General features: G+C 40.9%; 1 protein-coding gene across 1 annotated transcript in view; it reads right to left on the bottom strand.

Annotated features, from left to right (window-relative positions):
- Nucleotides 1-26,497, bottom strand: part of LOC132317401 (von Willebrand factor D and EGF domain-containing protein-like) — a 174,184-nt gene that overhangs the window by 108,279 nt on the left and 39,408 nt on the right. Inside the window, exons 3-7 of the mRNA XM_059820504.1 lie at nucleotides 16,697-16,925; nucleotides 13,900-14,132; nucleotides 6,286-6,375; nucleotides 4,859-4,994; nucleotides 1,327-1,544 (exon numbers count right to left, since the gene is read on the bottom strand). Coding sequence (XP_059676487.1) covers nucleotides 1,327-1,544; nucleotides 4,859-4,994; nucleotides 6,286-6,375; nucleotides 13,900-14,132; nucleotides 16,697-16,925 — 906 coding nt within the window. The remainder of the gene's footprint in view (nucleotides 1-1,326; nucleotides 1,545-4,858; nucleotides 4,995-6,285; nucleotides 6,376-13,899; nucleotides 14,133-16,696; nucleotides 16,926-26,497) is intronic.

Below are 26,497 nucleotides of genomic sequence, written 5' to 3'. Positions count from 1 at the left end.
TGCACAAACAAATCCATGTGTGTCTGAATGTGTCAGGATGTTCTGCCCACCATTTCCCTTCAATTTTCAGATAAATTAAAAATATTTGAATGAGTTTGAAGGACTAAAGATCATGTGGATTTTAATACATGGATTTTTCCTTGATATGTTGCAGGAACTGGGTTACATTAACGCCTCTAATTAACTGCAAAGCAGCAGTGGGGAAATGGGGAGGAGGGAAGGTAAGGTCTATTATGTTTCCATAGATCAAGTTTTAACTGAGATAGATAGAATTTATTATAAAAACTGATTAATTCCATCTTACACTTGCTACATTTTCGTATTTTAATGGCAGCATTTGTAACTTCAAGAAAAAATATGGGTATGTGAGTGTACTACATAGAATTAGCTGCGATTTAAGAATCTTAAAAAGTTTCAAAGAAGCCTATGCTGGAGAGGAAAGGTTATAGTCACGTGCTAGGCATTTTACCTCTGAAGACAAAAATTCTTTTGGTCCGGTTTAATCTCTTTCTCTTATGAGCAAATCCACAAAAATCAGGGCAGTGAAATTATAGATTTCATTGGGGGTTGTTTTCAGTTACTTAAAATATACCAGCTTGGATGTGCCACTGCTCTGAGAAATTTAGCTGAGTCAAATCTGTGTTCTGGTTTATTCTCTCGGGTGGTGGGATTACGGCTCTCAAACCTCCCAAGCAAGGCCCTGACACAACTTCACAGACAACGGGCCAGTCCCTCCCTGTTCACTGCGCTCCTTTGGCCAAGCTTTCTGCAGGGAGAGCATGGCTTGCTTCCCTGATTGATTCTTATTATTTTGATTTTGGACATTTTGCACAGGGATAACTGAAGGGACGGAGCAGCCGCGTGTGTCGTCGGAGGTATCCTGGTGATTCCTGGCACAGTCACAAATTGAACATGGCACTTTGAGTCTGAGTTCTCCTTTCTCATTACCGAGGCACTGCCTTTCCTCTGCTTTGTCAGAAACAGTTCCCTAGGTCCCCAGTTTTCCCTCTCCCTCCTTTTCCAAAGGTGCTAATTCCCTAACCCGGCTTCTCCCTCTCTTCTCTTCCAGCATCCACAAGCACGCCTGGTTACATCTATAATCCAGCTGTTAGCCTTACTGATGGGCTAACTAATAATCAAACCTAAATTTGTTAAAGCAAAAGGCTTTACACATTAATTTTCTTGGTGTATAAAGAGGCTGGTTTGGTTTACTCTGCTGGCAGCAGTCCCCAAATGTTTATATGGTTAAGGTTTGCTGTTGTTTTCTGTGATACTAAACCTCCCATTTAAATTTGACATGCTTTCCAAATTATTTTAGGACCCGACCTTCACATCCTTTGGTGTGTAAGCCCTCCAGAGCAAATCCCTCCGTCCGACTGGCTCCGCTCGGATGCGGCTGATGCGGTTCCCATCCTGAGCGAAGTCTGTCACGGCTGTCACTGTCAGCGTGGCTGCTGCACAGCTGCTTTCCGAGCAGGGCGCCCGCAGCAGATCCACCTGGCATGCCGAAAGGGCGATGTTTGGGGGCCCCAGTAATTGGCTATCTAAAATGAACACGGAGACCGAGTCTGACAAGAGCTATCCAAACAGTTGCCCGTACCCTGTTTACCATCCAACACAAATATTTCATGTTCCATGACACACATGCCTTGAAACCAGCTGGGTTTGCATGAAGACAGTTGACTGACTCAATCTGGCATACCTCCGCACATTTTACCGTGCTTTTTTTTTTCCCCTGCAGTAGACAGTTTACTAAAACTCAGTGGTGCTTTTCTTTCCACAGGTGCTAATATTTCTGGAATGACAGTCTTATCTTTATGGGTCCATGCCCAGGGAATGAAGACGAGTAGTTCTCATGACAAAGAAAGAGATGAGTCTGTGTTTCTGGAAAACATTTATCTTTCACTAGCTTTATTATAAGGAGGCATCTGCTGCGAGTTGTTTAATTTAAAATAAACAGAATTTTTGATCTGGAAAGGGAGGGTTCTCGAGTCAGTTTTTGGTGAACTTCAGACTCAACAGGAAGGCAAATGCAGCAGATTTGTATTTGTATTTTTGGCCTGGCTAGGTTATGGTGCTTTACTTTCCAACCTGTAAAATGATGGCGGTTTTATTTCTATCTTTCACAGAGACATTGTGCAAATAATTCATTAAAAGAATGGGGAAAAGTAATAAGCTGTGGTGGTACTGGCTATGTAAGTATCTGTGATGGGTAGAGAAGTGATGGGTGGTGATAAAATCAATATGGCAATGGCAACCCAAGTCATTCATTCAGCTCTGCCTCTGCACATTGTATCTTTCCTAAAGGGACCTCTTCTAGGTGCAAGACTAGTAGTGTCCACTTCTCTTGTTCGTGCTGAGCATTTACTTTCTGTCCCAGACCAATAATTATCATCTGAAAAGACGAAAGTTCTAGAAATGGTGTCAATAGAATTCATCTAATATGAAAATACCGAATTTTCATATAATTTTTCCCATTTGTAGAACTGCTTAATAATTTATAGGAGATGGCATTCAAGTATTTTAAGACGGTATTTCTAACGCAATCAAATAATCAATGTTTTATTCCTTATGGAAAAGACTCATAAAATATAATTTAAATTAACCCTGTAGAGTTCTATAGGAACTGAACTAAAACCCTACAAACATTAGTAGCATATTATCTCTCATACCAAATCCTTAAAGGCTGTCTCACATCTTATAGAAAAGTCCTGGCTTATTTTCAAGGTTCTTGATTCAATTAAATTGGAGGTTTCCGTGAGGAATAGTTATTGTCATTACAGTCCCATGAGCTGTGCTCACAACCCAGAACAAAAGTTTAAAATCAAAGAAAATCATCTTGTCAAAATAGTAATGATAAACTTAACAGAAGCCAAACTCCAGTGGCTCTGCTGTGCCTTGGCATTCATTATGATATTGTCTGAACTTAGAGAGATATTTCTGTGCTTGTAATTAGCTTTCTTATCACTTATTCCCTACATAATTAGCACAACAGTGTTGTTATATGGATTCAGTCAGACAAGGAGCTTGTCAGTTAATTTATTCTGTATAAACGAATCTCAGCTAAACTTGTTTTTATTTTCAATTTAATAGCACTGTGGCCAACATTACGTTTTTCAGAAGCCCACAGTGTTCCTTCAGATAAACCAACGGACCCTACAGACAATAAAGGCACAAACCAGACATGCAGTTATGCAAACACACAGCAGCAGATAGTCAACCTTAAGTATATATGGATAACTCAATTGGTCATAAACGGCCCTAGTGCCATCCAAAGAGATAGGCTCAGGATGGAGCACTCAAGGGCTAGAGCTGGTTATTAGTTTAAGCTGCAGAAATGAGTTGATTAAAACTAACTGAAATTTTCCACTTCAGTGACAAGTTCCTTCAAAGATTAGTTAATTGGTCGAGTTGTGCCTCCATCCTGGGACCTCTTGGCACCAACACGTCAAGCCCATTGACAACTTGAAAATAAAGCTGCTTCTGCAAGTCTTACCTCCCCTCTTTCTTCCAGTCGAATGCACGTTGTGGGACTGGAGAAGACCCTGGCAAGGGGTCAGCCTCAGTCTGATCTATGGAACTCAGCCTCCCCCACTTGAGAACTCCTGGCCCATGCATTCATTATCAGTGAGATTTTGAAAGGCTTTATCAATGCCTAAGAAAATGGGAGTTAAAAAAAATGACTTTGATGGCTTATGTATCTAATTCTCATTTGATCCTCATGAAAGGTAGGTGTCTTAACGTTTCTTGGAGGCTGTGGGGATCTCCCACCACACACCAGCCTGCCTTCTTAGCCACCTCAATATCTAAGAAAATCTGTTCCCATGAGCTCAGCCAAGAGCAATATGTAGAGCAGAGCAGCACTGAGCCGTGGAGAAATGCAAAGTACTCCACGTACAAGAGCCAACACAGCTGCTGGAACCATAAGGTGCCGTTCAGTTTAAGATCATTGTGTTATGATACCATTTGAATTATTTTTTTCTTCTGTCTAAGCACTTGGCTGATGATGGGGAGAGAAAGGAGAGGGATTTAGAAAGGGAAAAATATCAGGAACTATTGGGGTTGCCAACATTTTTTTTTTTGAGCTGGCTTTTTGTGGGTAGAGAAACTATGGCTGTAATCCTATCTCTAAACATTTTTCTCATTGAGTCATCTATGGAAGAGAAATAAATGCCTTGTTAGAAAAAGGCTTGGGTGTTTTATTTAGTGCAAATGAAAGTAAATATATAGCTATATGCCCCCCTTGGTTAGGTGTGATATTCTACCAGATAAATCTGGGGAAAACATTTACTGATTAAAAAGGCAAGAGAATTTTCTAAGTGACATTGTCAATGTTTTCAAGTAAAAAAAATATATCTTTAGAAAGAGAATAATATATAAGCATAAGAATGATTTTTTTCCTTCTATATTGAGTTAAACAAAACCTGTAAGCCAGCAAAAGAAAGAAAAAAGGCTTCAGTACACATTTACTAAATAATAAATCTGCAGGTGAGCTTCTTACTGATAATTAATGAAATTATTCTACCTAAGACCATTGCTGCTACAAAATCTTAAAATGGATTTTTATACTTCTGGCATTTAAAATAAGTTCTTCTACTCATAGTTATTTCATCTATCAATCTCAATGGACTACCATTCAGGTTATTGCTAGTCAGATTTTTTTTATTTTTCCTAAAAAACCCAAGTGATATTATCACCTATTTTATATTGCAAAGAAATATATTGCCTAGCTTGTTGATTTTATGGCTTCTGCCCTTTGTTGTTATTTAAGTCTTATAATTTCTATTGGAATTCATTGTAACCTAAATACAGGAAAAAGTGATCACATTGATTTGATGATGAGACATAAAACTCTTACCCAAATCCTCAGTACTTAGCTGAAAAGTAATTTTACAGGAATCATCATGCCCAGGACAGGCAATGGGTACAGTGCTCAGAATGGTCAAAACATGCTCTTTGCCATCCTCTGCAATTTGTAACGATTCTGGTAAAAACTGGAAATAAGAAAATAATTTTTAGACCATTTTGATGGATTAATTAGGCAATACTGATATTTATAAAATTCAAAGTGTTTTTAATAAATTATGAAAAGATATAATTGCTTGTAAAATAATAATAATCTTTATAATAATCCTCATAATAATAATAATAATAATCATCATCATCATAATAATGATCTTCAACTTTATAAGGTGAAATTGTTAAAATACTTTAACATTCTTGGCAATTAAGAAAATGTTTGTGGTTGTCATATATAGTGTCTAATTGCTTCTCATCTCCTAATTTTAAAACAGGTTTTTACTAAGCCTGAAAACAGTGTGATACCATAGAATTTATTAATTTTTAATACCCCTGGTTAAAAGGAGCTTCTATTCCAATGCACTAGGAGAAATACCAGCAATATTCACTGCCTAAAGTATGGCATTACCTCATGGTCATGGACTATATATTTGTATTCTGCAAAGTGAGTGCAATTTTTGCCTGATTCCTCTTCCCTTCTATGGCAGGAAGAAGGATTTCTCTGTACATACTCTATTATGGCTTCGGTGGCTAGTGTGCTGGGGAGAAAGCTCAGGTTGTGCCATTTCTGTCAGTCTGTTCTCCTGGGGCAAGAGCAGAGACAGCACTCGGGGCTAGTCAGAAATGGGAATTTCCATTCCCTGGGAAATTCTGACATTTCCAAAGAAACCGGAACTGTTCTTCAAACGTCACACAGAATGGGCTGACAGATTTTTCAAACACCATTCGTGGGGCCATGAAGCTTAGATTCTTGGAAGATCTCAAATTCTCCTGGACTGCCAGACTGAAAGTCTAATCCTTTAGTGGGATTAGACCTGGTTTTTGCACTATGTGAATTTATCTTCAGCAATTTGGTTTTTGCAGTGTCTGACCAGAAGAAGAAGATGGATAAAAATTAATTTTTGTCTTCACTTTGTTCTGGTTTGGTTACAACAAAATTCTGTACCCTTGTAGGTGTGTCTTCCCATTATACATAACCACCAGAGTACTTTGGGGTGTATTTACTAGAAGATGTAGTTTTGCACACTCTCTGTGGTGTCAACACCTGCACGCAGTGCTGGTAGGTGCTTTAGGGCGTTTTACAAACAGACTGAAAGCCATATAATTTATTAAGACATTTTCTCAAAGTGAACATAAAAGCAGCACTGGTTATGATGATCAAGGCTTATGTTTCTGTGTCTTGTTTTTCAGAGCGTGTCAGAAAATGCATAAATATTCCCTGGGGGTACGCTAGATAACTCAGTAAATGAGGGCCATCAGCATTACCTTAATCCCGGCATAGAAACCTTTGCTCTCTTCAGGCAACGACTGCTGCTCTGGAGCGTCCCTCATAAAAGCAGTGACAGTGCAAAAGACCTGTGATAAATAAACAGTGTATGCGATAGCTTTTCTTGAAGAAAAATCATACAATTATGCACCTTCCTGTTGATCTGCGTCGTTGAACTTTTTTTTCTGCCGCTGAAACAGATTTTTGGGGTTTAGGCTTTGAAAATGTTTATGCATAAATATTGAGATTTGGAAGAATTTCTGATGCATTTAACAAGCAAAGAAACATGGCTTCTGTCTCAACAAGTAATAACACCGAATGCTTACAATGTGTTTTCTTCTGCAGTTTTTCAATCACCTTGGTTAGTGATAGTAATTCATTTTAGTTAGGGAGAATTACGTTGTTCATAGATGTTACTGTCAGGATTAGGACATTAGCCCTTGGGATCCCAGACTTCAGTCTGTCCTCTGGATCAAACATCCTCTCTCTGTACCATGTTTGTAAGCAGTTTTTTCATTTATATTATGAATGTCATCTGGTCTCAGAAACTGTGTTAGCAATATAAGAAGCTCCTTTTTTTTCTTATTGCGTTATAAAAGATGATGTAGATGTGCCTACAGGGTTTATATTGTAACAACAACAGCAACAAAGTTCCCCCAAAACAAAAAAACTCCACCAAACACAATGTACCCGGCCATTTCTGTTTTATTCCTAGCACAGTCATGCTACCTTTATCTCTGCTGAGCCCGCACACCATCTGCCATCTGAATGTTTCATTGGTTTCAGAAAACCCAAACTACTAACATCATTTCTAGGATCATAAGATTAAACTACAGAAATTTTCCTTAAAGCAAACGACAATAGGCTCTGAAACTGTAGTTCTGAATTTTTCTTTTTTGCCTCTTCTCGGAAATGGAGTAACAGATTGTGACATACTAAATCAATTCCAAATAGTCAGCTGGCATATTTATAGCTACTGCCTTTTTTAAGCCTCAAGTAAACCATGAGGAAGAATCAGGCCAATCTAATTTATTTTCCATTGTGATAAACTGCTTTGGACGGATTTTCCAGCACCACCCACCAGCCGTGCTGCTCTCGGTAGCTCTCACCTGCCGGCTCAGGCACGACCCTCATCACCAGTAGCAGCAAAACAGGCTCAAAACCAGGATATTCCCATATTCATATGGTCATGTGGGCATGAGTTGCATACCACTCTGGAATATTTCTTTTACCACCCTAAGAATCCCTCTTCATTACTATCAATTCATGAGTTTCCTCCAAACTGAAGAATCCTCTTTCCTAACTCATTTGCACACAACAAAAATGCCCCACCAGCAATACAGCGTCATTTGTACAGCTTTGGGAAAAATCAAGTGTTTTCTGTGCTCTTCAGGTGGATTATTTCCAGTCCAGCTCAGTCCCAGGTTTATGTCCCTTTGGGGCCTTTTTTCACCTTCACAAAGTTTCTCACTCTGCTGCTGACAGCTCCAGCCAGTTTGGTCCAGTGAAAATGGTGTTATTTGTTACGTTAACTAGATGGAAGTCTTGAGGTCGTACTGGGTGTGCTGGGGGACAAAAAACCACGAGCCTCACAGAGCCACTTTACAGTTAAAATTCCTCAGATACTTCATAGTTAGCCAGTTTGCCTCCAAAGGAGAACAAGTCGTTGTCTCCCCAAGGCAATAAGCCCCTGTTATTAGATATTTATTATCTCCAAGCATTCCCTGAAGGCTTGTGTTCAGCTTAGAAAGTTTTCAAAAAAGTTCTTCTGCTGGGAAGGCAGAAGGCGAGCGTTGATCTTCCTCCTGCTGCTTCTCCTACAGCTGCCGCGGGGAGAGTCTGCAAAATTGGGATCTGACAAGGCGGTGACAACAGAGAAAGAGTTCAGATAACGTATATTCCTCCTAGTGAAAAAACCCCAAACCAATGATCCCCTTGCAGAGCTCGTTGAGCAGATCCAATGCACCTGCGTTGCAGATACTGTATTTACACTTGCCGGGCTGTTTGCACTTCTGGCTTTGATGCTTTTTACCAAAAATGTTCACGGGGAGACAACCCTCTAAGCATGCCATGTGGAGCGTTCCTGCCAAGGAGGGAGCTGTAATGAGAGGCAGCAGGGTTGTGTACAAGGATGCTTGTGCAGACGGAGGCATCTCCCGGTGATCTTCCCCAAAGTGACATCCTGGGAAATGTCAGAACCCAGCCTCATTCCCTGCAAGCATAGTATTTTCTCACATATATATTTTAGAGGTATATTTTATTGATAAAGCACCGAACACTAAAATGGAAAATTATTCTGTAACAATACACTGAGATATTCTTACACTATCAGTCCGTTCCAGTTCTATCTTCAGCACTTTTGGAGATTAGCACAAACTTTGCAAATTCAAAATGTACGGACAGCCGTCATGAATTACATTTTATTTCTGTCTTTTATATCATTCCTCTCCTTGTAGTGCCTTTACTTTGTTAGGTGTGCACTTCACTTCACAATCAGCAGATATGTTCATCGGCTACTGAGCTACAGGTTGACAGTCTGTCACATAATTATTATGATAGTCACTCCGAGAAGGTTTTTTTGCCTTCAGCTAAATACTAGTTCTTTTTCTCCAGTTCAGTAATAAACTTTTTCTTTCTCTTCTCACCCCCCGCCCTGCCCGATCTCAGGATGCAGCCTTTTTAAAGCAAAGAGATAAAAGCATCACTGACAGCAGTATGCTGATGGCCATGACAGGTTAGGCAGTATTTTTCCACAAACTCATCGGATCTGTTAAAAAAATCAAATTATATTCTTTCATTGTCCATTTTAAAGGGACAGAAATGTAAGGGGGCCCTCGGACAGGATGACTGTATTGCTTCTGGGCGTGGGCTGCTCCCTTTCCCCTGTATGCCGGCAGATCTTCCCATAGGGTGGAAAACTACTTTTAGACACAAAATTCTGATCAAAAAAGACCCTGGTAGCTAAGAAGTTTCTTCTTTCCTGTGTGTTGGAGCAGATTCCCACCCTTATGTGGAATCAATCAGATTCCTTCCCACTTTGATATGAACCCTGTGAGCAGCGTATTCAGCTAAAAGGAGAATTCTGTCATTAATTTGGTGGGGGTCGGTAGCTCTGGGAAACAATTTGCGAGAGTATTTTAATCCTAGGACCTGTCACCATCTCCAGCAAATCTTCCCCTAACAACTTACACATCAAAATGTTTTTTTTTTCCAGAGATTTCAGAATCCAAGTCTCCCCCAAATCAGTTGTTTACACTCATTTTGGGCACAAAACCACTCTAGTTCCACCCTTTTCCATGCCCCTAGTTACTTCTGAATGTAGCGCAGGGATCATCTGTGGCAGCTCGAGCTTGTGGTGAGAGGTGCGGGGCCAAGGACAGAGGCAGAAAAGCTCAAAAAAAGTTGCATTCTTGTTTGTTGCCTTCTTCAAAGGCGGCATGTGCAGACGTGGGGGCGCGGAGGCGGACGCTTGCTGCCACATCCAGCAAGCACGTGAGCTGTGTTGTAGTGCCAGACACAGTGACAACAGCGATGGTTTAAAGTTGAAATATTTACTTCTACTGGTAGTCAAAAGTCAAAGACTACATACAGCCATGTACATCTGAGCAGGACTTGAAGGTCTGGATTACAAAGTAGATAGAGGCACTTTCCCAACCCGGACATCCAATCTCCTGAGATGTGTGGGCATTCAGGGATGCTGCTTGGGTCAGTAATTTATGTTGGCCACCTGTGGGAAGCTCCCTTCTCGACATAAGGTACCATTTTGGGATAGCCACTCCTTCCCATTCACTGGGCAGGGAAGTCTGCATGCGCTCATAAGGTGCAGGTGCCTAAGTGTGGGTGATTAACTCTATTAGCTCTATTAAAGGATTGGATCTACCCTCCTAGCTACATCACCCGTGTCAAAGGGCAGGCTGGGGCTGCAAGGGTAAGAGTCACTCAGCCACACTCATGGCTTGCAGGTGAAGCGTTGGGCAGGGAATCGATCATGCCAGGGGAAAGGGTGTCTCGTGATGGCTATCAAGGCCTCCGAGCTGCTGTTGTCTGCCCTGTTAAACGCTAATGGGCTGGGGTTAGAAAAGCCTCGAGGAGTCACTCTGCTGGGAAGTTCCTGTGGGAGGGAGCGGTGGTTTACAGCCTTGATGAAAAGAGCAAAGGATGAGCAGAGCTGAAGGATGGCATTCCTAGGGAAGCCGGAGGAAAAAAATAGTTCTCGTTAGCTCAAGGACATGATCTAGCTGTAGGTATTTGCAGAAAGGGGTAGGAACAAAGTCTCTGGAAAGGCTTTCCAGAAGGGTTAGCAGGAAGGAGGAAGGAGGGAGAATCTGACTTTGAGTTAATGAATAAACTAGACCCTGAAGGTTTGAACACAATTCCCTCCCTCTGATGGGCTGTTGGCTTCAGAAGGGAGGGAGTTGGTGCCGCAGTGTGACCTGACACTGCGGGAAGTCCAGCTCTAGTCACTCTGCTACTCGCTATATATAAAGGAGGCAGCTCTTTCCAGTTGCCAAATGGCCAAAGAGTATGTGGAGGCTGACAGTAGGTCATTCGTCTACTAAGAAATTTTCCCAGGGTAGTAACAAGGTGTCTTATCAGCCGCAGAGTTTTGCTCATCATTTCTTTGACATTTTCTGCTTTAAAATCTCTCTCCAAGTCCACCCAGAGCTCTGTTTCTGTGGGGATGCTCCTCATTTTCTACCTGAAGGTTGAGAAAGAAATTGTAAACTCGGGTGTGACCTACAAATAGGCAGGTCTTCCTATTTCTGTTGTTGATTTTGTCAAGTCCAGTGGTTGGGATGGGATTAGTACTTAAGCAGGGGGAAATTTCACTCCTTTTCCCTTGTGAATGAAAATTAGTTATTTTATATATTGAGGCACTAATTTACAGCCTTTTTGGCTGGGGCATAATATTCTGCTGTTGCAGAGTGCTACATGAAACGGCCACTTCTAGCACAGAGCTTGGTAAGGCCGGTTTTACTGAAACATTTTTATTTTACAATGTACATCATAGTTTATGTACAGTGACAATTGCTCCTCGCCATATGAACTTTTGGATTGCTGTGCTGAGCAAAATCCGCTTGGTTTTCTTCTAAACACCTTTCTTTCTTAGCATAACTCATTACTCACAGTGTGCCGCTATAATTTATAGATGGCTGTGCCTCGAGGAATGAAATGACCTCTGTCACTATCACATAAATAAGTCTTAGGAATACCAGGATTTTCATATCAGATGGAGTAGGCTTCTTTCAGCATTTATATAGAAATAGTGGCATGTTATAGATTTATTTAAGGCTGCAATAGTTTCACGAACATTATGCTGCCAACATTACTGTCTGAAATAACAAAATTGGAGCCCAAAGATGGGGGAGAAAAGCACACATGATGGCTATTAAAAAATAACTGGCTGTTTAATCAATATGAGTTCAGAAATGTTGGCCAGTAAATCTCAACTCTTCTCTAAGGTTTGACTGAATATTAAAATATATCAATAGATATTCTATTATGCCACTAGTCTATTACCTGAAGGTTTTCTGACAGATAAAAAATAGAGTAGATATCAATCACCTAAAAGGTGATTTAAAAAAAGCAACTTTTTGCTTGGCTGTAGTTTTTTATCAAGAAATGAATAGAGAAGATGCTGATTTCAGACTATAAAAGCATTGGGGCCAAATTCAGGCTAAGGGCAGGCAGAGGAAGAGTAGGATGAACAAAAGCGATCAGTTTTCAAAAAGCTGCAAATTCTGCATCATAGGGGACAAATTCTGCTCTGAACGCCACCCATGCACCCTGGCAGTGCGCAGCCACGGGGATGCTACTGGTGGGTTGTACACGGAGAAGGGGAAAGAGAACTGGACAGTCCTCCCGTTTCATTGTCTCCTCTCTAATATGGCTTTTATCAGTGGGAATCTGGCCTCGCTTTAAAGCTGCCTGAGAAAAAAACCTTCCACCTGCATCTTTTCTGGGTGGGTGGAAGGTTACGAACTGCCTCTCTGTGGCTGAGTTTGGTCCCCGGGGTCTGAATCTGCCTTTAGTGGCATCACCTTTCCTTTGCGGTAGCCCTATCAACGCTTAATAAGTTGCTTCAGGTTTACACCACCGGAGGTGAAAGAAGAGTCTGCCCCTTTGCGACTCTCAGTAGACATCTAGAGTGGGATGGCAAACATGGCGAGATGCTTTTTTAAAATCTTTATTATGTAAAACTGAATTCCCAGGTACAGCTGAGGCTCATGGCTTGGTTTTCACCAGTGATGATGTATAGATAATTATAACTGGGCAAACAGGCCATAAAGACCTTTAAAAAAAAAAAAAATCTAACAAGGAAGAGAACATTTTAGTCTCGCTAAACCTGCTAAATTAAACATGTAGTTTCAGCAGAGGACAAAGAAGGGTTTACTGAAAACTTAATATAATAAAAATGGACTTACAAAGATTGGGTGATGCTACTAGTTAGCAGAACTATATTTTCTCTGAATCCCTCTGGATTGTTAAAACTAGATTTGAAGTGATTGCAAGTGAAATTATTTTGATAAAAGTATCTCTTCGTAACACAAACTTGTCTTAAACTGGCAGAATTGTCTGCCTCATGTTATAATATAAGTGAGGGCAGCAACAGTCAGGTTTTGAACTCAGGAGGCATAATTACCAGGAGAAATGAGAAAAAACTATCTAGATTGTGCTACTGTTATAAATGACTCATCCTTTCAAGAACTGGAAGAAGCTTATTCACATTTCTGAAGCATCTTAAATATCTCAAAGAAGAGCTGCAAAATGCCAAGACTATTTCCAACCTACTTTTAACACAAGGCCATTGTCCCTGCCTATTCTTTCAGTTTGTTGTAGCATCACTGATGGCTCTCTGCCTATAAAAGTTAGAAACCTAATTTAACTTTAAAAGTCTTGTTTCTGTACCATGAAAGGCCATGAATTCATACACAAGTCAATTTTTTTCACATCTTGTATTGGCTTCTGTTTTGTTATTGTTGTTGAAACTGTATCTGTGTTGCTATGTAAGCCATCAAATATACTTCTTAAAGATTGTTTTGTAATGAACTCTACCTTTCAGTACGCTATTGAACCAAGAATTTGGAATCAGAGAAGCAGAACACCATGAAAAAGACCATAAAATAAACCTCCCTCTATTTTAAAATGTATAGTCTTTCTTTTCTGTGAAATGATGTTATTGTGTCTCTGGTCCATGAGTATAAAAATTACTAAGTGCATATAGCTGAGCCTGCCTCTACTGCAAATTCTCACTGCTGCAAGATGCAAAAAATACTAAGCAAAAATTGGCTCAGGCACATGTACCTACCACTCATACAACTTCACGGCATCCAAGCTGTAATGTAAGTGCAAATATTCGGGTTGCCTTTAGAAAATAGTAAAATGGATAGCTTCTGTGAACTCACTGCAATTTAAAGAAATGTTACAGATCCTGAATCTGGTAAATGCTATTTAATAATCCAGTTGTGAAAGCGTTTCCGTATTTTTTTCTGCAGTAGTTGTAAGTATAATGAGTGAGGAGCAGTACTAATAAAAACCCAACAAAGACTTAAGAAAAGGATTTGATCCCCCTGAGCGTTTGACTTTTTTTGCTGAAGGTGGGGTGGCATTACCGTGTCTCCCAATCTGAGATTTACGCCGTTCATCTCTACGTAGGAAAACGACTGCAGGGTGGTGTCACGCTGAATCTGCTCTTTCTTGCCAGAGGTGGACAGGCGCGACCAGACCACCGCGTACTGCAGCGGCGGCTTTGAGGAAGGGAGGCTGTAAGCGCACTTCAGGTGGACACGACCTTGCACAAGCTCGGGAGTTATCACGGGTTGCAAAGCCAAGCTTGTGAGTTTGTCTGGAAGAAGAAAACAAAAGAAGGATGTAGCACAAAATGTAGTTTTAATGCTGCAATTGTTCACTCAACAGGAAGATTTCAGTATAACTAAACATGGGAGAAATGCTACATTTTTTATTCTTGTGATTTGGTTACTAACTATGCAAGCAAGAAAATGTATTTCATATAAAATGCAAAAATTTCTAATTGTGTACTGACTCTCCATTGTTGTTATATTTGACCTGGGCTTTTTGTGTTGTTTTTTTTTTTATTTTGCAGTAAGAGAAATGTTATTGAAACGAAGCACTCATATTAATACAAATTAATTACTCTGGCAAAGGCCATCAGCTTTGTATTCCCCTGAAGCACAGCCTTTTGATCCAAGTTTTGCAATAAGTACAGAAGAGATATGAGAAATAATTATGTTGCAGAGGTAAACTGACTCTCAGGGAGCACCCAGCCCGTATTGCCGTCCTGTGAATAGCCTTTCCAGGCTGTTGTGGGACATACCTAGGCTGAGTTTGCTCAGTATAGTCTCCCTCTGCCCAGAATAATGCTGTTGCTCTACAAACACAGCCTGCTTTCTATAGGCTTCAACATGTAATGAAGTCTGAAACTTTTCTGCCTGTTAAACTCACCTAGAAAGTAGAAACAAAAAGATGTGTAATACTGTAAGGCGATGTTCTTTCATCTCTAGAGACCCGCACTCAAATGGAACATGAAGCTGCTTCAGATGTTTTGAAAGGATAAATTACGAAACTTTTTTGGAGGAGTGTAGAAAATATTATGGAAGCCCAAGAGAATAAGGTATGAGGCTGTTACAACAGAATGAAGAACCAATATGTTAACATCTGTCCAGGGCAAATAAATAACAAGAGGTAAGAAAAAGAAACAAGTTACTTAAAATATGAGTAAGGGCCAGTTGTTTATATATTTTTCTCCTTTTTTTCTAAGGGAAGCTCCTTCAAACTGTAGCTCTCATCATGACTTTCTGCAGGAAATTATTCCAGAAGGACAAAGTTAGGCAACCAGCTCATGGGAGGAGGTGAGCTGAATTGCAAGCACGTACACCGCTTTTCCCAGCTGTGTCCTTTCTGCCAAGCTACGAAGCTTTAAATTCATTTTGTTTTGCAGCTCAGAAGTGCTGACCGGTGTCCTGTTCCCCAGCTTCCAGCAGCTGGGGCTGGGGGATCGACCCCGGCAAGAAGCCATGATGATGCCAGCTGGACCAGCTCTGGGGCTGCATAGAGGCTCCTGCAGTGCAATGATCACAGCTGAATTTAATGCAGTGAGTTAACAACCCCCAGTAAAAATACTTCAGCTTTGACTCTTTTCCCTCCAATACATCACACTGCAAAAACATCTGAAAGACAAGAAGTTAAAGACTCGGGAAAGCCTAGGAAAAAGGTGAATGCTTCAACAACAGCGGAAGGAAAAAGGCAGAAGGTCGTCAGTTTGGGATAGATGGGAAGGTATAAACTTTCTTCTGTGAAAAATGCAGGCAGATTTAGTTACTAAACAAGTATGGATCAACAGAAAGGACAAAATTAATCACCCAAAAGGTATTGGTAAAAAATTCTTCAAACAAAGATAGTGGAAATATTATAGTTTAAAAAAAGCCGAGCTTAAACTGCAAAATGACTGTATTCAGTCAAAAAAAAAAGTTCTGAGAAAGAATCATGGAAATTAAAGAGCAGTTTCATTTATTTTAATGGATTTTTTTATTTCAAATAGTAAATTAATCTCACTTTCTTTGAGCCTTTTTTCCTCCCTCTTCTTCGTATGGGAATGTTAAAATATTGATAAAGATAAGAAAATAGATATCTTTCTCTTTAAAATTTATTTAAACTTGAGTTTTGCCTGATTGAAAGGTGATAACCCTAGTTTCTCAGCATGTCATGTCTCTGTCCAAAAATGCTGAAAGGGAAGTATAAAGGTAGTTTTTTCCTTTTGAGAAAGAGCTGTCTTTTCTGACTCAATCTATATGCACCTGAACATGCTCCCGAGTTCAGAAGGTTTAACTGAGTGAGCAATTGCTTTCTGCTATTCCTTTGTTTCCTAGCTACTGAACAGAGGTTAGATATCTTGTAGTAGGCTGAAAATTATTTCTGACGAGAGTAATTATATAAATGTCGTGAAAAAGATGTTATCAGTTCGGGGTTTTTTTTCATTCCAGAGTTTCAGAATTATTTTTTTCAGGGGGATACTGGATTATTGAAGATAAGAACCGACCTTAGATACAGTATCCTGGATACAGTGTCTCAATAAAAATGAGATGCCTCCACTTATGAGCTGTGCAACTTCAAGCCAACGTGGAGCCAAAGACAGTAGGGAAGGTTTCATGTGAACCGTAACCAAGCAAAGAACACTTCAGCAATACACACCAGATCACATTTTGCACTGGTAATAATAGCTCTTCCTCAGGAACACCTTGGACCGCTGCTGATTTATTTTCTACAAGGTCTGCATCTTACTGGGAGTGATGCTTGACTCGCAAGGTCACTGTGTTGCAATACCAGAACCTTTGAACACACAGGCAGAGAGGCATATGCAATCTTATTGATAAATACTTCACCGATCCTCACCTTCTGCACAGTAGCCCATGCATCCTTGAGTAGGCTGCAGGAGATACACAAAGAATTCGCCGCAGTTCCTGACGGCAACGGGTATCCGAAACAAGCAGCAGTCCTTGGTGCCCCCGAAGAAGACCTGCCAGGTAGCACAGGCCGTGAGCCGCTTGCTCTCGCCGGGCACCGGCAGGGATTCAGACTTCAGCGACAGCCACACCGGAGCTTGCGTCCCGCATTTATTCATCTGAGGATGCACACAGGAGAAACTGTTTACAGCAAATGCAGTAAGACTCTGTGGAGAATCACTAAAACCCAAGAATTTGAGTGTAGTGAACTTGGAGAATCAGTGAAAAAGCTGGGTAGGTGGGGATGAAAATGTCTTGCTCAGTTTAGAGAGGTGACTTTATGCAGATAAAATTCTCAAAGAACATGATAACTGGATTCCAAAGTGTTTTCCTCTATTTTTGATTGGTTTGTATGAAAAAGATGAAAGCATGTGAACGGGCTAGGTCTTCTCTAGGAAGCACACTTTGTGCCACGTCAGCCGGCCATTCCCATCCCTGCTTCATCTGTGGCAGAAGAAAGCAAAGGCTGACAGAGCACGAGGGGCAAGAAGATGTTAGGACCATCCAGAAGCAGGACATAGCTATGCTCAGAGCAACCCACACCAGCACCTTCCTCCAAAACAGCGTCAGCTTCCATTGTCCTGACAGCTGCTGCCCTACTCCTCCAGCACATCTTTGGGGCCTGAGCCTCTCCCTCATTCTGGAAGGATAACACACGTACAGGATATACAAAACACGTGTGCAGGATATACATGATTTGATCAAATTTTCTGGTTTTTTTGACCCTCAGGCTTCTATCTATTAACAGATTCCCTGAATACCCTGAACACAGGAAATCCCAAAGCAGAAGGGGTTGGTCCTAAATGGTTTAAACAACGGCATTTTGAGTCGCAGCTGGGAGAGGCTGCACCAGATTTACCTTTCCCAACTTACAGATAGATGTTCAGGCATCTCAGATCTGAATTGCCCTCTGTACCTGCCAGGCTCTTCCCACTCACTAAAGGGACATGATTATGCAAAGCTGTGGTTAATTTAAGTACCTCAGTGAGGAGATGAGGTGTAATCAGAGCCTAATAAAATACACACAGCCAATTACAATGGTAACTCGTTATTCTGCACCATTACCTACCATTTGCCAATATGCAAAGCATACAGATATTTGAGCTAAAGTTTGAAAATTATTACCAAATACTGACAATAACTTGCTCTCGGACATCAAGTCATATTCCGCAGAGCGTGCCTGCTGCTGTTGCTTTGCATTTCTTCAGCCAGCAACACTGAACTATCTCCAATAGTCTGACTGGGGGGACGCTCTTCCTCCTGGTGTGAACATTTGGCTATATATCACACTGAAAAAACCCAACCCACCATTTTTTCCCATTGGCCTGGGTTTGCTGCTTCACTTTTTAAGATCAAAAAGCATTTGTGACAGCAGGGGAAACGGTGAAAGTCAAAGGATAAATTTATTAAGTCACGCGCCAGTGCCCTCCTGTAGTTTGAATTTTACCTGGGAGCTATACAAGCCAGAAAGCAGGGACGGGCGAGTGGGGGCTGCACACCCAGGAAAAGAAAGGTATTTGAAGAAAATAAAGCATATGGCATGACACAGTCTGATTTCCATTTGGAGCTAGTTATTGTCAGGCTTCTAAAAAGAAGGATTCCAGAGAGACACCATTAAAATTGTCCAAAGTCTTTTTTTCCCCCAGAAATGCAGCAGCGGCCAAGCAGAGGGGCTGGCTCTGTCCTCCCGTTCGGGTGCCCGTGTCCCTGAGGAAGGCACTGGAGCCGAGAGCAACAGGTCCCCAGGGAGGAACAGCGTGCCGGCAGTGTGCTAGTGAAGGAGAAGAGGATATCAGTATGAAAATGTGAATTTTAGATTAATCCCTTTCCTTCCTTTATTTAAAAGCCATGTTGTGTGTAACTTTTTAAGGGATTTGTTCTGTTTATTTATTTACAGCTTTAAGGGACACTGGTACTTTCAGTGCTGAGCAAAATGTGGATGTCGGGAATTTGTTGTATCCTGGGGAATTTCTGACCTAGAGAGCGAGATCTGATGTGAAGCAATGTGTTTCCAAAGCACGTTTGTGAGCATACACTTGTAATGACACAGAAGAGTGGAGCAATCATCATCCAGAGAAGACAACGTGCTGTATGCAAAGGAAGAAGGGTGGGCGCAGCGAGAAGGATGGCAACAGTGGTCTCTGCTTCATACTCATGTTATCATGTTATGACAGGACAAGAGGAAATGGCCTCAAGTTGCACCAGGGGAGGTTCAGGCTGGATATTTGGAAAAATTTCTTTACTGAGAGAGTGGTGAAACACTGGAATAAGCTGCCCAGGGAAGTGGTGGAGTCAGCATCACTGGAGGTGTTCAAGGAACGTGTGGACGTGGCACTGTGGGACATGGTTTAATGGGCATGGTGGGGTTGGGTTGATGGTTGGACTTGATGATCTCACAGGTCTTTTCCAATCGTAGTGATTCTGTGATTCTTGATGAGGTACTTGCACCTTGAATTTCCTCTTACTCCAGCTAACCAGTGACTTCAGCGCCTCTGCGTTTGTGAGTAAAGATTGTTGGAATGAATCATTATTTTTTAAATTGTGTTTGAAATACAGATATTTGTGAGTGTACCTCGCGGGTGTTTTGAGGCCCACAAACTGGGAAGAATTAGAGTAGGGGGATGCAGAGCAGAAGAGATGGATGAGCACTGGAGCTCAATGGCTGTGTGCAAGCTCGCAGAAAGCCTTGAAGGAAAATGGTTTGGTAAGGAGACACAGTGCAGCCCACCCACCCCTCCCGGAGTGCTCCCCTGCAGAGCTGACCCCACGGCTGGCACCGGTGCTCGCTGCCCGAGGAGGAGGAGGAGGGATGCCGACACTGCTCATGCCATGGGAAGCACTCCCAGTGCTGCTAACACCCGCTGCAAAGGGCTGTTGCCACCATTTACTGACATTTGGTTGCTGAAAAGTGACCTTCGTTGCTTTGAGGTGGCTCGATCTCATGTACATACCTGTGTCTCGGGGAACGTTTGCACCCGCAGCTGCACAAACTGAAAAAATACTCTAACAATTTTCTGTAGAAGACCTTTTGCTGCTCAAAATGAGCTGCTGCGTCTGTTCGCTTCTGCGTCTGTTCGCTGCTGCCTTTACCAGTGTAACTGACCCCAACACGTCAGCGCTGCTCCAGCGGGAGTGCAGCCGCTGGACTGCCCCTGGCCAGGCACGCGCGGTGCCTCAGTTTCCCTGGCTGCTACCTGACCTTGGGCAAATCACTTACTCTTTGTGCGCCTCGCTTCCTTATCTCTAAACCAGAGGTAGAGGAGGCTGAGGTGGTAATAGTACTTCTCTGCCTTGCAGCAGTGCTGAAAAGATAAATTAATTAATGAGACACCCATCAATCTGCTGTGCTGTGGGCCATGTAGATAAATAGACAGATGCAAGTGCATTCTGGCTGTGAAAAAAGACAAAATGCAATCCGTGCATAAAAATGGCTCTGTATCCCCTGTTAACACAGAGAGAAAAAACCTGCTGAAATAAAAGGATGGTGATTTTCTCCCTCTCTGTGTTTATCCTCGCCACAAGTCCGTGAGCCATTTCAGTGCTCGAGAAAGTACGGATTAGCACCGCTGACGTCAGCCACCAGTGTGGTGTGCGGGCTTTCTGATAACCCCCCGCTGTGATCTGCAGCACCCCGGATTTGTTCTGGCGAATCTTGCACTGAAACCGTTTGAGCAAAATAGTTTATAATGTAATGTGGACAAATTACAAGCGATAATGAACCCTTTTGACTGACTTTGCACCCAGGAAAAGTCAGACGGTGAGAAAGCAAGTTATTGTAACAAACTAGGATACAATATCACAGGCTGGTCAAGGAAGAATTTTTGTATGAATCAAATATTTCTGTTTTCCTGGCAGCTTTATGACAGACATGCATTTATTTTCTGCTTTGAGCTACATGCTCTCCATCTGAGTCAGGCAAGTTGCCCCATGCTAGCCAAAAGGATTTGCTGCATGAGGCCTCTGTGAATTGGAAAACAGACCTGGGAAGGCAAGGGCAAATGTATATTCATGTATTCAACCAGCGGTACAGATAAGAACAGGAAAAAATAAAGAAAAAAATATTTAAAAAAAGAAGTTTAGGAGAAGAGACTTCAAAGACCCAAAATTTTCAAGTCCCAACTGTAGCATAATTAGCTTTAAATTTTGTAGCAGTCATTTGGGAGAGTAACCAGAAAATTGAATACAGAGGTAGCAAATGATTGGCATGTAGGATACATCATTTACCTGCAATAACTACAGTCATTGCTGCTCTAAGAATAGCATAAACTGTGGGAATCTCACACCACAATTCAGCAGCATTTCCAAAATGAAGAAGAGGAATTATACAGCTGCCTCCACAGAAGAGCAAACCCTGCAAGTCTCCGGCGGGCAGGAGTTCGTCTGCTGGGAAGTCAGTGGTGAGGATCAGACGATGGCTTTGCTGGGGTTCTCCGGGTGATCTACATAACGTAGACTGCACGGCAGCACTATTGCTGCGGCGTGCAAAATAGCTGCGTTTCTGGCTCAAAATGGAAGCTACGCAGCAGGAAGAAAAATAAGCTACAATCCCAGCGACACTGGCAAACATCTGTGTGCCCATAGTCCGTCCATTTATTTCTGAGGATATTGGTACATCTAATGAGAAATTGTCTCTCTCCCTACAAATCCTGCCTCCCCTATATGTATTTAAGCAGTGTCCTCAATGGTGAGCTGCCGTGGACATCTGATTAACACCCCATATAAGAGCTCACAAGCATTTGATTACTTCAGTTGACATGTTTACTTGGACTTGCAACTGGTCGATGTAATGGCAAGTTAGTGAAGTAAACTATATTGTTGTAAACCCTAAATTTAGGTCAATCAGTGCATCTGCATTTGGTATCCAGTGACACAGCTTGCACAAAGGAGAACTTCTCTAACACAAAAAGGAGTTTCTAGGCTGTTGCCAGGCTTCTTTAGTGCTCAGTAGCCTTTCATACTTTATCCAATTATAATTAAGTGGTGTTTTTAATCTTCAAAGCATTTTATAAACCTTGCCTAATTAATCTTCGCAACACCTCTATGTGGCAGGTAAGCATTCATTAAGTATTTTTGATTCATAATTAGGCACCAGCTAATCGTTCAAATAATTCAGTTCAGAAAACCTAAATGAAAAAAAATTAAATTTGTTCCCCCTTTGCCAAAACAATGGGACAATCCATTATTGTTTAATCCAATGATGTCTCCTTCCATTTAGTTGGGGTTTGGAGAATCAACTAGTTTGATTGATTGAACCCTCTAAGGTTCTTTATAATTGCACAAAGAAATCAAGCTTGATTGTTCTTGTCACTTGGGTATTGCACTGAAATTATGCTGTTAAAAATAAGTAGCACCATATGTGAGAAATGCATTGTTTTAGTTAGATGGAGATGGAAGGCTTTTTGGTATACTGTTGGTTGGCAGTTAAAGCATTGTCATTTTGCATCTGTTATCCACTCAAAACTTTACTTTGTCTTAGTTTTTTGTATTTCTTTGTAGTAAGTTAAAGTAAATAAGATTTTTTTTATTTCAATCTGGGGCCGAACTCCCCAGAAATCAGTTTACGTCAGAAATATGTGTAGTAGCAATTAAACCGGTGCCTGTCTTGTGTTTCTTTTAAGTACATGCTTCTGAACAATAGAGGCTATAATTGTAATTTCTACAGAAGGCTTTTTGTACGTCTGAAAAACAAACAAGAAAAACAAAACCTATTCATACCTACCATTATGATTTGGAGTATTCACGTCTACATGCGAGAAAGAGAATTACAGATGAAAACATAAAATAATACCTTGAAAGTGTCACTTGCTTTTAAGTTCATAAAACAATTGCAAATCGAAGTAGGATTGGATTCAGAGCAAAATAAAAATTGAAACAAAATGAAAAATTAAGAGCATGCAGTTGAGCTATTGTATTTTGATTGTGAGTATAAGATGTTCTACAAGAGGTTAAGTAGAGGAGGAAATTAAACTGAGTATGGGAAAAAGTAAATCATTTTCTTCTCCAGGGGCTACAATACTAAGCATCATAGGCAGGTTAGATTTGAAACACTTTAACATGACCTTGTTTTATACACCAAAGATTAGCATTTAAGCCTATGTTTGAGCCTAGTGTGTATATATATAAAAGAAAATTTATATTGTTAAAAATGCAACTGTTAGGAAAACGCCAGCCCTGACTGCATAACGTGTCCTTCTTATGCCACATTTACAGTTGTACATGAATTTAGAGCATATACAAATTTGGAGACGGTTTTGCTCATTTGGAGAACGAAATTTCTGAAGAAGGATATTGGAAGTAATCTTGGTCTACCGTCACAGGCAGGTATTACTGGGCATTTCCAAAACAGAGTGTCATATCCCTAACTATCCTGTAGAAATCCTTGCTGCAGGATTGTGGATGCTAAAAAATTACAGTGACTGGGCTGGCTCATGGGAGAGAAATCGCTTTAAAGTCTCATACAACCCGTGTCTGACTCCAGAAGCCCCTGAACCACGGGGTGCTGGAGATTGGTAACGTGCAAAGCTGAAACTATGGCCCCGCTCCTGCCCTTCCCTCCAGACAAACACATTCGGCCACTGGCAAGGACAAGCACCTGGGGCCAGGGGACCTCCACCGTGGTGCAAGAGGTCACTTGGAGGCTCCTGCATGCATGCTGACAGGACTGCCGGAAAGAAAGTGAACCCAAGTGAGGCGTTGCCTTAAGACGGGGAGGAAACCAAGAGTGAAGCAGTGGCTGCTCCGAAAGGTCGTTTTTCCTTAAGGTTGCAGAGTATAATCTATGCTTTTTTCCCCCCGTGTAAACGAGGGGAAGGAATGAAGGAAGAAGTGCATTTCCAGCGCTGCTCCTGGCTTCACCGTGAGCCGTGAGCCAGCCTCGCGAGGCCTGCCTGTCGTTAGCCTGGCGTGGCATTTGGGTTTGCATTGCGGTTTGCAGCGTACCCCGCTCTTCTGAATCCACAGACTGGTCTTTTATCTGACTGTAGAGCAGATCTTCAATAACATTAGCAGGTTGTGTTGTCTCTCATTTCTTTTTAGTATTCATTCCTTTCCTGGGGCTTGCCCATATGGACATATATACAGATGTATTTGTATACCCTATATTATTTTACTTCAGAAGCATGAATTAAAACACTAGTTCTTTCTGTAACGGATGTATCTCCTATATTGACTGTTAAATACTTCTCCGTATTTTGAATAGATTTTCTCTTGAGCTTGAATTTTTATGTCACTTTTGTTCTTCCTCTGAAGGTCATTTTACTGCTAGGTCTGGCCATGTCTGTGCATTGTTTCTTGCTCTTACTACAGTGCCTTAATCTTAGTAAAAGCTTCTCTACGCTTTCTTCCTTTCGTGTTTTTGCCTTTCACAGTGAATTTGGCAGTTCTTGAAGAACAAACTATTGTTTGTGATCTGTAGGCAGCAGCCTCAATACCTTGGGATATAAAATTTGCAAATTTGTGTTGCTTTTCTGCTAGGATCTGTTGTTGGATGGGGAAGTGGCTGTGGCCAAGAGTGCATGCCCAGGATCCGGTAATTGCTGGGCCTCCTTCAGGAGCGCAGGGGGAGAGGCGAGGAAGGAATAGGAGGAAGGTCAGGATCATTTGTTACCCCCCCAGAGAAATTCAGCAGGCAATACCTAAATAGGAAAGCTGTTTCAATCAAAAGTATTTTGCCGCTGGAGGAATAGGTTTCTGGACAGCAGTTGGATTCAAGGGACGGAGGATTCAGGAATACAATTCATATTTTCACTCTTGCTATGTCAAAAGAGCTTTTGGGTTTTGTTTGCCTTTTTTCCCTTTGTTTTTTACTTGTTTTTTTAAAATTAGTGGACAAGAAGCAGCTTCTTAAGAGTTGCTTGTTTTTCATTACAAAAGTTGCTGTGCATCTTAGCTGTGACATGGTTGTAGACTGAGGCTCTGCATGTGACTTAGTTCTGCTCTCTTGAATATAATACTTTCTATGGTTATGAAACTATATGGAGATGGGGACACATTTTTATTATGGAGCTTTTTTTGTGGCAAGATTCAGAATACATGTTTTGAGAGTGCGGCTGAAGGAGTCACCTACCCCTGCCCATGCACCGCAGCCAGATCTCAGGAGCTCACCTCCTTCGTGCCCACCCACCACGTGCCATATGTCCTGCCGTAGTTCTCTCCCAAGCTGGGCAGGACCTCTAAACCTGCATTATGGTTTAAAACCCTTTTGGGCTCAACTGGGTGACAAGAATCCTTACCTATTATTACTTTGAATTAAGAAGTTAATCTTATCCATCGATAGCCAGCTAATTGTATCTGGCCAGTATCAACAAGATATCACCAGGCATATATTTTACAAGGTGCTGCAGTAATGTACTTTTTAACTCTCCGGCTGTGTTATCGGGCTTTATTTGGTCTCTTTTCTCTTCTATCTGTTCAGGATTTTGTCTTTGACTTGTTTAATTAAAATCAGCTCACTCCAGCCAAGCTGGAATGTACAATAATAACTGCTTATTAAGGAGTGGAAGCTGTGCAGTTATTAATTTAAATTATTTTGTTCCAGAGGTTTTGCTCAAATTAAATGGAAAACCAAATTAAACAATGATTTAATTAAGTGGAAGAGATAGAACGTAAAGGCAGATTTAGAAGGTGAAGATCTAAAAGAAGCATATTCTTCCAGTTGTGACATCTAACAGATGTAATCCTTCATCAGCATGGCAAAGCAGAGATTTACTGTCATTCAGAGGATAATGAAGAAACCAATGGCAAGAATTATGTTACAAGATAAGAAACTAAACTAATGAATATAGCTCTACAAACCTGCATAGAAAACTCCAGAGAAGAGATTAAAAGAAACAAAGCATGTATTGTGGGAAAGAAAGCTCATACAGTCAAGCATTACTACGTACTCAAAATTACTGAAATACAATGGTAAGTTAAATAATTTAATAGAATATATATACACTTATAAAGCAACCTGTAGAAATAAACTACATAATGCATTGGGATATTCAAGGATGACCTGCCATGAAATGAATATTTCAATAATAACCACGCCAATTTGTTCATGTTAATTAGATTTATGGTTTGTGTATGCAGAGAGTCAGAAATCCCACAGAAGTAACAATTATCTCTTAACATGTCATTTAATGTTAGATTATTAAGATATACTTTTATCGTGACAAGTTCACAGGTCCATTTTGAATGGATATGAAACGTTTGCTAATTTCAAGAAGGTTCTCCAGCTAGGGTAGCATCGCCTAACATTAAACTTTCTGACACTCTAGCTTGAATATTTCATCTTTAAAGTCATTGATGGTAATGAGTTTATTATTTTCTGAATAATTTTTTTTTAACAGTGTGTTTGAAATTATTCTAACCTCCTGCAGCTGGGTTATTTGAGACAGCAATGACTTTTGTTAGGGTCTCAAGTTGCTCCGGCAGCAATGACTGCAAGTTAAACATCATTGTCTTACATATTAAACACACATAAAAACAAATAATTATTGTTTTGTCTTTTTTTAGAGAGTAGTCTTATGTGGTGGAGCTTTTTTGCTCTAGAAAGCAGTAAGTATACTTATGAAACTAAGTAACACAAGAAATGGTAATAGCAGAAAAAGACTCAAATTTAGCTTTTCCTTCTGTATCACTAAAGAACCTCCTTTCATATTAATTTTTCTGATTTTTCCCTTCTGATTTCATAATAAGGACATATTCC

The sequence above is a fragment of the Gavia stellata genome, chromosome 8, assembly GCF_030936135.1.
Source record: "Gavia stellata isolate bGavSte3 chromosome 8, bGavSte3.hap2, whole genome shotgun sequence".
Classification (NCBI taxonomy): Eukaryota; Metazoa; Chordata; class Aves; order Gaviiformes; family Gaviidae; genus Gavia; species Gavia stellata.
This window is presented reverse-complemented; position numbering and strand designations above follow the sequence as displayed.